This window comes from Scyliorhinus canicula, chromosome 14 (assembly GCF_902713615.1).
Source record: "Scyliorhinus canicula chromosome 14, sScyCan1.1, whole genome shotgun sequence".
Lineage (NCBI taxonomy): Eukaryota > Metazoa > Chordata > Chondrichthyes > Carcharhiniformes > Scyliorhinidae > Scyliorhinus > Scyliorhinus canicula.
The window spans coordinates 85,425,967-85,439,314 of record NC_052159.1 but is presented as its reverse complement, the minus strand read 5'-3'; the positions used below and the strand labels follow the sequence as shown (position 1 = coordinate 85,439,314).

General features: G+C 39.3%; 1 protein-coding gene across 5 annotated transcripts in view; it reads right to left on the bottom strand.

Annotated features, from left to right (window-relative positions):
- tmem135 (transmembrane protein 135) overlaps nt 1-13,348 on the bottom strand; it is a 517,411-nt gene that overhangs the window by 387,381 nt on the left and 116,682 nt on the right. For all 5 annotated transcript variants that reach the window (XM_038819168.1, XM_038819171.1, XM_038819169.1 and 2 more), the window contains exon 4: nt 10,457-10,490. In XM_038819168.1, the coding sequence (XP_038675096.1) occupies nt 10,457-10,490 (34 nt within the window). The remainder of the gene's footprint in view (nt 1-10,456; nt 10,491-13,348) is intronic.

Below are 13,348 nucleotides of genomic sequence, written 5' to 3'. Positions count from 1 at the left end.
AAACATATATTTTTTTTTAAATGGCCTGACAATTTTTACTTCAGCCTTTTGCCAATTAAATCAGAAATTCCTTTTCGCCCTCACTTCTGCCTTTTGGTTAACACCTTCAAATGAGCATGGCTGATATCAGGACCTCTTCCCATGAAGCACAGTGAAAGTAAACCTCTGCCCCATGATTTAATCCCAGAAGATCGCAAACTCACTGATTCAGATTTAATGGTAAAATTCCTCACATAACCCGCACAGATAGTGACCCAAGCCGGGAATCGAACCTGGGACCCTGGAGCTGTGAAACAACTGTGCTAACCACTGTGCTACCATGCTGTCCAGACTACAAGCAACTAACTTTGTGACCTATAGAACGTCTATGTCTTTGAAAGAATGTTAAAAACCATTTCAGCACTTGACTCTGGCTGCTGAACTTAATTAAACTGCATTTCAAGAGTGAAGATGTCTCTTCCACCAGGCCTACATTGCATGTTTTCGAGAATAGGACAATCATGTCAACTATTCCTTTTCGTAATAACCTGTGAAAGTGCACTATTCACTTTAACATTACTTTCACTGAGTGTATTTGTGTGAGTAACTATGTAAATAAGTGCCAGAGGATTAGATTTCAGGGTTAGCACATGAATAAACAATCCTCTTTATTTAAAGCCACAAAAGGCTTTCTGCTGGTTATTCAAACTGCCCAAGCACTCCACAGTTATGAAATACACACACCCTCCTTTCAAAAACTCACTGATTACAAACACTAGGGAAGCAAACAAGGATTTCAGTAGTGTTCTCTGTCTGTAGCGCTATTAAAATTTAGATAAAATATTATATAATTAACATAGGGACATAAGAATTATAGCCGAAGTAAGCAATTCAGCCCTTTGAGCCTGCTCCGTCATTCAATTAGATCATAGCTGATCTCTTTCTGGTCTCAAATCCACCTCCCCACCTATTCTCCATATCCCTTTAACCCTTTACATGTTTTAAAACCTTAGCAGAGAAAACAAGTCATCTTCCTTACTTGGGAGTAAGAGCTAAGATTTTAAATGGTTGTGAATAGGTGGACAGGACTATTGTGGAAGCACTGCATCAACCAACTACTATTTATATAGTGCCTTTAATACAATGAAACATCCCAAGGTGCTTCACAGGAGCATTATAAGATAATATATGACAACAAGTTACATAGGAGAATTAGGCCAGGTGAACAAAAGCTTAATCAAAGAGATAGGTTTTAAATAGTGTCATAAGGGAGGTGGGAGAGGTGCAGGGAAGGTATTCCAGTGCTTTGGACCGAGGCAACTGAATGCATGGCCACTAATGATGGGCCGATTCAAATCACAATGAGGAGTAGGCTACAATTAGAGGGGTGTAGATATCTTGGGGAGTTCTGGGGCTGGTGGAGGTTTCAGAGATAAGGAGGGATGAGGATATAAAAACGAGAGTAAGAATTGTAAAATTAAGATATTGCTTGACTAGGAGCCAATGTAGGCAGCGAGCACAGGGATGACAAGAAACAGGACTTGTTGTGAGTTTCGAATAATCTCAAAATTATAGAAGGTTGAATGTGAGGGACCAGCCAGGAATGCATTGGAATAGTCGCATCTAGAGGTAACAAAGGCACGGATGAACGTTTCACAGAAGATCAGCTGAGAAGGGTGATGTCTGGTGATGTTACAGAGGGTCATCTTAGTGATGGCATCAATGAGGTCAAAAACTCATTTCAGGATCAAGTGCAACACCAAGGTTGAGAACAGACTGGTTTAATCTCATACTGTTGCAGGTATAAAATACAAACCTGTTTTTAGATGTTCAAGTTCATCGACTACATGGCAGACTCTTTCATTAAGCATTAATCATTAATTCAAATAATTTCATGCAATTTTATGGCAGACTCTATAGGCTGGTAAGCTCACTTGCTGTCACATGACACTGAAGTCAGACTGAGTACCCTTTCATTTTCTAATGTGTACTTTAAATGCAGCTGACTGAGATACAACAGTCCCAGGTTTTTCAACTAGAATTCAAAACGGTCTCTGCTAAAAATAAAAATGACAGAATTTCCATGTAAAATACACCAAAATGCAAAAAGAAAATTAGCAACTTAATGTTTCCCTATCACAATCCTGTCCAAGAGGTTTTCTCACAAAATGATAACAAATAGTTAGAAACTTTGCAAACATAATCTATTTACTTTCATATCTGTACATAATAATAGTGAGGTTCTTCACTGTATTCTAATCAAATTAATGCAATTTTTTTTTTACTCTAAAGTCCTGAACAAGGGGGCAGCATGGTGGCACAGTGGTTAACACTGCTGCCTCAGGGCGCCGAGTTCCCAGGTTCGATCCCGGCTCTGGGTCACTATCCGTGTGGAGTTTGCACATTCTCCCCGTGTTTGCGTGGATTTCGCCCCAACAACCCAAAGATTTGCAGGGTAGGTGGATTGGTCACACTAAATTGCCCCATAATTGGAACAAAAAAAATGATGAATTGGGTACTCTAAATTTATTTTTAAAAATAAAGTGCTGAACAAACAAAAAGGAATATTATATTAATATGCAAATTATAATCAGAGATGTTATGCAAGATTCTCTGGGCTCTCCAGAGCGTGTTTCTCGGCGGCCTGCCTACTGTCCGACGGCGGGATCTTCTGGTCCCAACACTGTCAATGGACTTCCCATTGAATCCACCCCACGCTGCCGTGGGTTGCGCCGTTGGCGGGACCGGAAGATCAGGTCCGCTGTTTTTTAACCTTGGCAAATATTTTTTGGCTTAATAATTGTGTGGTGCCACATCTAAAATGCTGTTAATATATATTTCAGAATATTTACATCTAGTAATGACATTAAAACTATATTGCAATGTATCTTTAAAAACAGGATATTTCAAGGCATAGGTAGTAAAGTTGAGGCCCTCACAATTGTGACTGAGCAATGAAACAGAAATCTCTGGCACGCGCAAATCTGGAAGTTACTGGCAGAAATGCCTCTCCATTGGGTGCACTACCCTTATGACACTGAAATCAATTTAATTATATGAAATTGTGATACTTATCAATTTAATATGCAGTAAATATGCCTGAAAATGTTAGAGTCAGTGCATGTTTAATAGTATAAGCAATCATTACTGCCACACCGCACCAACCTCCCTGCCCTGAAAGGTTAAGTGTGAAGTCTCATTAAATTTGATTAGTATTGGTGATTAAGAAAATTACAGTAACTTTTTTCGAATTGTCTTTACCTATCTCTTGCACTCTAATTTATCTTTTCCAACCTTCCTTTCATTTATAGTACATCATTTAAATCTAATAAATAATTCTAGTTTTGTACTTCCTGATCTAGGCTCTACGTGTCTCAGTAATTCTTCATTCTGATTAGTTAAACTGCATTGCAGTTTCTTGCCATGCTCATAGGTGCCAGAGATCCCCTATTGAGAGCACCACACTGTATCAGGCATCCAATTACAGCAAGCCTTTGCTCAAAACCTCACTTAAAGTTTGTTTCTGAAAGAGAGGCATGTTGCTGAAACATTTGGTCTTGCACACATATGGGCAAACACAGAAATGCAAAATTTCAAATAATCACAACATTTATGCCATAGGAGAAAAGCGTAAATGAGTCACATTATGTGCTTAACTGGTTGTTGTGTGTCGCATGTGGAACTTATTTCTAACTTAACCCTTCTATCATAAAGACATCACAGTGTTAGTGGAACTATTAATACACGCAGGATTGTTCAACAAGTGCTGCGCAATCACAGAATCAAATCACGCAGTGACCCATTCTCTGCAAATAAAAGGACTATGTTCAAGCCTTGCACTGTTTTGAATTATTAGGAGCACGGGAAACCTATAGCTCCCCATTGCTTTTCCAGAGCAACTCCTCAGCCATTCAGAGTCAACTTGCCAATCAGTACAGCACCCTTTTTCTTGTGGTATAAAATGTTTTGATCATTTAAAATTTGGCATTCTTACATTTGTCCTGATGAAAAGTTACAAGACGACAAAGCATCTTATTTCAGGAATCAACGGTTTGTTGCCACCTGTCAGTTAGGTGGACAACTAGTGCTATTTCTTCACCAGTGGTTGCAAATCCCACGTCGTTAACGTCCTACAATAATTCAAATTCAACTACCGATATATAGATCAGTTTTAATTCTTAGAAAGGATTGTTTTAAAATTAGAATTCAAAAAATTGCTCATAAAAGCAATCAACTGCAACGTGTCCTATATACACACACAGGACAAATTGTTTACACAACTTCCATTCTCCTTTTAAAACGAGACGGTTTCATTCTTATTCCTTCTAGTATATTTGAGACAAAATGACACAACTACAGTCAAATGATACACCATAGCTGTACATTTTCACAGAAATAAGGCAAACAACAATTTTATTTTTAGTGAGGCAAAATATTCTGTAAAGTTCTGCACAGCCATAAATTAGCACCCTTCCGGGATGCATTGTGAACAAGCAATGGCAGCAATCTGTTAGTAACAATAAATGTCACAAACTGGATTTATCCAACAAGTTGCATATTGTTCAAAAACTTGGCTGAGAAATTTTTTTTATGAGCATAAATATTGCACATTTGTTCGAGTTTCAGTTGGCACCATTATGGTGCCATTAAATATATACAATTTTTACACATACATTATTGAAGATGAGATAGGAAAGTTTTCTGACTGTCCAGCATTTATTCTACAAAGTAACACACCTTTATAGTTTTGCTCTGTTGCAGCGTCAACTGAGAATCTTTGAATTAAAAACATGGAAATACGAGCACACAATGTTTGACATGTATGAAATAAATTAATGACATTAAATTAAATTGTATACACTTTATGTATTGACAGGCTAACACCCCCAAGCATAATTCCAAGCTCAAGGAAATTTTTTTTGCCATCGTTGAAAGAAAATTTCTACAATGACTACAAGATGTAAGAAAGGAATGTCATAAAAATAAACAATTTCTTCTTGAGTCCTGGATTATAAACGATTGTCGTAATAAATTACTTCAAATGTGTCCCAGGTGGAACTTATTTCTAACTTAACCTTTCCATCAAAAAGACATCACAGACTTAAATGTTACAAGTTAGATTTCTCTACATCTGATGATTGTTGTGCAATGTTCAGGACAGAAAGCAGTGGATTTTCGACAGCACAGTTGAGCTACTTTATGATCTTCAAACGCATATGTATTTTTTATTTCCTAATTGCTCATATTCAAAGAGTAGAGCAAACAAGCTTTAGCTAGCTGCCTTCAATAGCTGGTTTTTGGATTGGATTGGATTTGTTTATTGTCACGTGTACCGAGGTCAGTGAAAAGTATTTTTCTGCAAGCAGCTCAACAGATCATTAAGTACATGGGAAGAAAAGGGAATAAAAGAAAATACATAATAGGACAACACAAGATATACAATGTAACTACATAAGCACTGGCATCAGATGAAGCATACAGGGTGTAGTGTTAATGAGGTCAGTCAATAAGAGGGTCATTTAGGAGTCTGGTGACAGTGGGGAAGAAACTGTTTTTGAGTCTGTTCATGCGTGTTCTCAGACTTCGGTATCTCCTGCCCGATGGAAGAAGTTGGAACAGTGAGTAAGCCGGGTTGGAGGGATATTTGATTATGCTGCCCGCTTTCCCTAGGCAGCAGGAGGTGTAGATGGAGTCGATGGATGGGAGGCAGTTTCTTGTGATGGACTGGGCGGTATTCACGACTCTCTGAAGTTTCTTGCGGTCCTGGGCCGAGCAGGTGCCATACCAGGCTGTGATGCAGCCCGATAGGATGCTTTCTATGGTGCATCTGTAAAAGTTGGTAAGGGTTAATGTGGGCATGCCAAATTTCCTTAGTTTCCTGAGGAAGTATAGGCGCTGTTGTGCTTTCTTGGTGATAGCGTCGCCGTGAGTGGACCAGGACAGATTTTTGGAGATGTGCACCCCTAGGAATTTGAAACTGCTAACCATCTCCACCTCGGTCCCGTTGATGCTGACAGGGGTGTGTACAGTACTTTGCTTCCTGAAGTCAATGACAGCTCTTTAGTTTTGCCGGCATTGAGGAGAGATTGTTGTCGTTACACCACTCCACTAAGTTTTCTAACTCCCTCCTGTATTCTGACCTGTCGTTATTCGAGATCCAGCCCACTATGGTCGTATCGTCAGCAAACTTGTAGATGGAGTTGGAACGAAGTTTTACCACACAGTCGTGTGTGTACAGGGAGTAGAGTAGGAGGCTTAGTACACAGCCTTGCGGGGCACCGATATTGAGGACTATTGTGGAGGAGGTGTTGGTGTTCATTCTTACTGATTGTGGTCTGTTGGTCAGAAAATAGAGGATCCATTTGCAGAGTGGAGAGCCACGTCCTAGGTTTTGGAGCTTTGATATGAGCTTGGCTGGGATTATGGTATTGAAGGTGGAGCTGTAGTCAATAAATAGAAGTCTGGACTTTCACAGTCCTCAGCCACACTGCTGCACACAGCATTTCACAACAACCAATTACTCAATTTCTGTACAAAGGAGCCAGTCACAAGAGTCCAAGCTGGCAGAAACTGTTCTGCCCCAAAGCTCTGTAACCAACCAATATCAGAGTAATCTGAATGGCAACTGAGGTGAGTTGACTCCCAACCCATTATATCACTACATGAGTTCGGGAAAAGGAATAGAAACCTCAATAAATGGGATGGCAGGGGCACAGGGACTGGTGGGTGTGGGGTTGGGGCCAATGACTAAAGATAAATATGCCTTACACAAGTACGTATACATTTTTGGAATAAATTACACAAACTCTGGCTAATAATCCTCAACATAACATAAATTTATCACACCAAAACTTACATAAAAGAGAAAGCTCATTAGCCTCAAAGGAAACACAGCCAGGCTCCAGAATTAAAATATAAAAGTACTGAGGCAGACAAATTCACATCATTGATCAAATATAAGCAAATGTCTCAACTAAATGATTCCAAATGTGTGGCAATGGGGTCAGGGGGAAAAAGCACAATTCTTAGCATTTCAATGTCTCATTATTTCAATGTCCCTTGAGTATCAAGTTTTGCATTTTAAAAGATGCCGCCTCAAAAATTGCTGCTAAAATAACAGTGAGGCTAATAGTGGTCACCAATAATTAAGTGTAAATGACACAGCAACTTCAGGTGAAGGGCAGAGGCTCAGTTAAACACATGGTTAAGAATGTGTATCCAAAAGTTACTGGCTGAGTTAGCTTTGCAAAAGTGACATCTCACTGTCTGGTTTCCCATTGAAATGCATTGAGCTTGGTGAAGCTGCAATATGTACACTCCAGACATGAAGTAACTTCACCATAGCAAGATAATCATGTCATTTCAAGTCTTAAGTGCCCTCTCACAAAGGTAATTATTACCAGTCAACCTCTTTGGCCCTGAAAATGAGTTATTTCAGGTTAGTTTTCAAGGTTTTAACTATTAATGGAGGAATGTTTTGAATTAAAAATTTTGCTTTTTCTCTATTTTTGCTGCCTCTTAATGCAGTCTCTTTCCTCCCTTTATGTCACTCTCTGCACCTAATTTGACACGGAATTCACTATTCTCAATTAGAATTCCTTGTTCTGACCATCTGCTGTTACTTTCACAGTACCCTTGGCGAAAGGATGCATTACCAAACACATCCTTGATCTGTTGCATACATGCCCATGGAAAGGTGGTGCATTTCATCGACATATTCATATCAAGCTGCAATTGGCAACTACATTTAGATTGCATAGTTGCTCCACAGATTTCCTGGCGGTCACAAAACTGGCACTGAAAGGGAGAGAAGAGCTCCTGCCTAGGGCTTCTTAGCAGCATTTATTTTGGGCAATGAAGAGCAGGACTGTTCTCCTGGCTCCTTGAAGAAACCTGTCCCCTCACCACTGCTCCACCACCGATCCAGCCTTTCTTCCACCCACCATGAAATTCTCACTCCCCTCCAAACCACATGACCTCTTCATCCATGCTGCAAAACAGCTGACCTCATCCCCATCCCTCACCCCAAATGTCAGGCTATGTCCCAAGAATCCTTCTGCTGCAGCCTCCTCCCATGTGTCTCCACCTGGCAGCTGGTCAGGCTGGCAATTTAGCCTCCACAACTCCAGATTTCCCCATCGCCCAGAAATATTGGGGCCATTGGTGGTCACAGGGTTCTAATGGCACATTACCTCAAGGCAATCTCTGTAATGATCATATTATGCAATATATTAAGAACTAAACAAATATTCATCTATTCACAATTTTCCAACTGGATGTCAATGTCCTCTTATAAGGAACTCAATGCTGTTTTTAAAACACCCTTTGTAAGCTGAGAGGGCCTCACATATATAAAATAGAGTCCCATTGCACAACGGTGTTATAAGAATCGTGGGACAGCATCCATCGCTGTAATCATTCAGCTTGCTTGGTTCAACCAGCCATCATTTGGCATACCTATTACTGCCTCCTGTTCCCCACCACAAACAGAGATGATTTCCTTGCAGCAATGGATTGTTCCACTTCTCTACGTCTTTCTTGCCTCTCGTCCCTGTCCGCTTCGCTTTCTATACTTCATATCATCGTTTCACCCTTTCCTTCTCCATCCAGAACTGATTTTTCTACTTACTTCAACATTAAAGAGTCAAAGGACAGCAGCATGAAAGTTGTGGTGACTTATTTAACTTTCCAGTGCAGGAAGCAGAGAGTTCTGGGGCTGGCAGCCACAGGGAAATTGATTTTCAAGTTAAATTTGTTAAAATTAAAGTCACTCTCGTCACAGATGGAAGAAATGTGTATTGCAAAAAAAATGAGATTGAGTGGCTAAAACACATTTAACACATGCAGGAGTGGTTTGTGGATTGTGGTTGGTAAATTTCCACTATCCTTTGTGTGAGGAAATTACATGACTCCTATTCTGGATCTTCTCACCATAGGAAATAGTTCCTCTCTATCTACCCCATCAACTCCTTTCATCATCTTAATCACCTCCATGAGATCATCCCTTAATCATGGGTTGGGCTATCTTCCAATATCTCTGCACGTGAGCCAATATGAACCAATCAATGTGTTGGCAGATTGTTTAATTGTGGAGTGGCAAAATCCATCCATACATCAACACAAATGCACTTCCTAACAGGAGCATTGGGAAAATTGAGTGGAGAAGAGAGCCCTGATAGGTTGTTCTTTTCTCAGCTAGGAACACCAAGAGTAGGAACACCAAGACCGAAACAAAAACATGAAATATTGGACAATCTCAGCAAGTCGGAAAGCATCTGTGGAGAGAGAAGGGAGCTAACGTTTCAAATCTGGACTCTTGTCAAAGCTATTGACAAACTCGAAACATTAGCTCCCTTCTCTCTTTCCGCAGATGCTGTCAGGCCTGCTGAGATTGTCCAGTATTTTCTGTTTAATAATAATAATCTTTATTGTCACAATCAGGCTTACATTAACACTGCAATGAAATCAGTGTGAAAAGCCCCTAGTCGCCACACTCCGGCACCTGTTCGAGTACACAGAGGGATTTTTGTTTCAGATTCCAACATCTGCAGTAATTTGCTTTTAATACCAAGACTGAATGTGCTCACACCACTGCTCTGGCTGAAGTTAGTTAACTCAGCACAGATCGAGAATCGAGGTTCAAAATAAGCATGTTCTTAATCTCTAAAGCAGTGTGAGCAGGAGATATTGATTTTCTGCAATTGCAAAGTTGACTGGTTATTCTGGCTGGTTTAGCACAGGGCCAAATCGCTGGCTTTTAAAGCAGACTAAGGCAGGCCAGCAGCACGGTTCAATTCCCGTACCAGCCTCTCCGAACAGGCGCCGGAATGTGGCGACTAGGGGCTTTTCACAGTAACTTCATTTGAAGCCTACTTGTGACAATAAGCGATTTTCATTTTTTCATTTCATTTATTCGCAAAATATGACTTGATCTGTCCAGGTCAACGGTGACTAAGAATCTTGCCATGCTACTCAAGATGTTTACGATCTGCCCCAAAGTAAAGCAGGGTATACTAATCAAACAACCATTCTTGGGTAGGAAGGAAATAAGAAGAATGCCATTTTCCTCTCAATAACTGAATGTTTTCAGTGGTGTTAAATATTAATCGCAAAATTATACTGAAATTAATTTTCAAATTAAATTGGAAAATACCTTGAAATGTATATCTATATACGCTAATTGTTTTTCAATGTTCATTCTAATGTTATCAAAGCAGCTGCAAACAAAAGTAATACTTTCTTTTATTCAATAGTGTTTAACTGTTAGTGCAGGAAAGGCAGGGCAAAGATTATGTTTTGTACAACCAGTGCCACTGTGTTCCACAGCGCGTAGCCAAATATCCATAACAAGCTAGGAAACAAGTGGAGCAAAATGACATTTTGCAATCTTATGAAAATAAGATCAACCAACCAAGGAGCTTGCAGCAAAAGGCATTAATAAAACACAACAATTTCCAGAGTATAAGAAATTACTTACCAAGTTAGCCATATAAATTGTCAATAGGCCTCGCCTGTAAACCAAAAAAAAACTTCATGAGGCACTGAAACACTAGACATTCAGTAAATATTCCTGTACAACTGTGCTGAAGTGGATGAGTGCACTTGAAAAAAATCTAAAGTGTTATGGGCTGTATACACATACATACATATATATACATACATACAATGCAAGTTTTTAATCTGAGTCACATTACTGTGGAGATGTGCTTAACAGTGTCAGGGCTTTCCAATTAGAAAGAAAAGAAATCAGGATGATTAGTCACCCAGGTTGCTCTTGTGTACCTTCTAATGAAGAATTACACAGCAGCATTTGCACAGCAAATGGGCTCACTGGATCGGGGAAATATTTCAAATTTGGAGGGGAAAATGAATATATAAAAATAACATTTTAAAAAGAACTAACTCACTTTCATCTGTGCCTATAACCTTGCCTGGGTAAGACTGTCAAAAGTGTTCCATTTTCAGTAATTGCAATATGTGTGATAGCAATAGGATTAAACTGTCCATCATTTCCTTCAGGAAAACATCCAAGCCTCCATTCATCATGTCAGCTCTCACAAAGATTAGCAGAGCTCTGTCTGTTCAGTTAAGTGCAGACACAGACAGCACTGCTTGATAATACAGATCCAGTGGTAAGAAAGGTGAACTAGAAGCACAAAAGGTAGCTACAATAAGCCAGCAGCAGAACTCTCGGTATATCTGACATTTAAACAAAACTAAAGTCACATGGTCACCCATTACCTTGCTGTTCAGTCAGACAACATTGCAACAAGATTTCACTTCTCTATTGTCAGTTTTAATTTCCTGTGAGGGTCAAAACTGACTACCCATTTCAAATGAGGGCTGTTAAATTGATCAGAGGCGTGTAGTTGACAGCCATTCATGTTTTGCATGGCCAGTGACTGCTCGTCAATCAGCAGTTTTATTTAAGACGCATTCTTCTTAGATACCTTCCAGAAGCTGAAGTTGTCTGGCCAAAATGCTCTGGTGCTTTTGCACATGCACAGACATTTGCATGGAATTCAGAATGCATGTGTTAAGGTGGGATGCACTGCTTATGACAGACACTTCACAACACTTCTGGGCAGTGACTAAGATAACTGTTCAGTTTTGAACTGAACAGTGCTGTTTTCAGATGGTTGCCTAGAGATTGCAAATACTAAAAAAAAGGTCTGGGTTTGTAAGGCATGCCTGTGAGATGAATGAGTGAACCAGCTTCTCACTTACAGTCACAAAAGAATGTGGTGACTATATTGTGCATGTGTAAGATGACCCTGCCCAATCCTGGACAAAATCTAATTGTGGTGCTACTGCATCGAATGGAATCGCCACTTCTCATTGCTAAAGTTGTGGGAAGAAAATTCACCAACTATTCACTATTTTTGTTAACAGCTTAGATAATATTATCGAGAACCACATACCAAAGTTTACCAATGACATGATAATAGAATGCATTATATGCAATGTAGATAGAAACATACAATTACAAAGAGATATGAATCAATTAAATGAATAGTTTTGGAGGGAGTGCGCCACAATGATATCTGAATTGCTATGGTTCAAGTACAAGGAGAAATTACACAAACAAGGGTTGTATTCCCTGGAATCTAAAAGGTTAAGTGAAGTTTTCAAGATATTTGATTGTTATGTGCATCATCAGACTCTTCTCTCTCAAGTGTTGGAAGACATTGCAGGCTGAATAACGATCCCATTGAACCAAGTCATGAATGCCCCTCAAGATATTCCGGTAAGCAGATAGCACAACCAGAGATAAACAATATCCCCTGTTCTTAAAAAACAATTTGAATATAAAGCAATCAACTTCATTCCAAATTCAATTGAAGTATATGAGGTCTGATGAAAAGCATATTTGTAAGAACTCCCTGCACCTGGTCACAACAGCGTTCCTCTTAAGAAACATATTACAGAGTCATATTCTCCATTTCAATGACCTTTCACCTATGCAGAATAAACTCTCAGCTGTTGACACATCAAGATGTACTGCGTGTACTGCACAAATCCACTATGACCCTATTTAGCATGTGTCCAGTAAATTCTCTTAAGCTCTAAACTGCTGGTGGAAGGCACTGTGAAACCGTTGTAACCAAGCTTCTGTTACAAAATACTTGAACCAATCACAACATATTGTTCACCTGGTAAACGGAAGGTTTCACTCTAGAATGTACACTTAAATATAGCAGACCACATTTAATCAAGCAACTAAGTTCAAGCGATTTTGATTTAAATATTGAATAAGTCCTAAATTAGGTTCTAGTTCACACCATTTCACAAAAGAATAATGCTGCAATACTCTCCAACCACATTTCAGTGACAGCATCAGTTAAAGACACTTGTCCCAATTTTGGTTTAAATGTTATTCAATTTGTAAACTTCTTTGTAACTAAGCACTTCATCATTTTGCTGCCACAGATCGGCTTTTCAATTCCATTTGCGCAAATCCTGTTAATGTTTTTTGCTACGCAAGGGTGGAAGAGATATTCTTTTAGGAGGAAAAATACATGCTGCATTTGAATCAATTGGCGATTCTTTACCAAAGTGACTACCTGCTGTACAGCAAACAGCAGATGAATATGTGGTAGTTACTCATAAGAGTAGCAATATCTGCAGACTACTTTAACCAAAGAAAGGAGACCAAAATACTTTTCACTGTACCTCAGTACACGTGACAATAAACAAATCCAATCCAATAAGCTTTAACAATATGCAAGGCTGACAACACAGCTTTAACTCAATGTATAGTGGTAATAGGTAACTCCATCAACTGAATAAAAATAAAATTCCTGAACAAAATAAATCGGTGAACAAAATCAGCCTGTGCAGTAGTTAAAAGTTTTGTAGTTCTGTATTG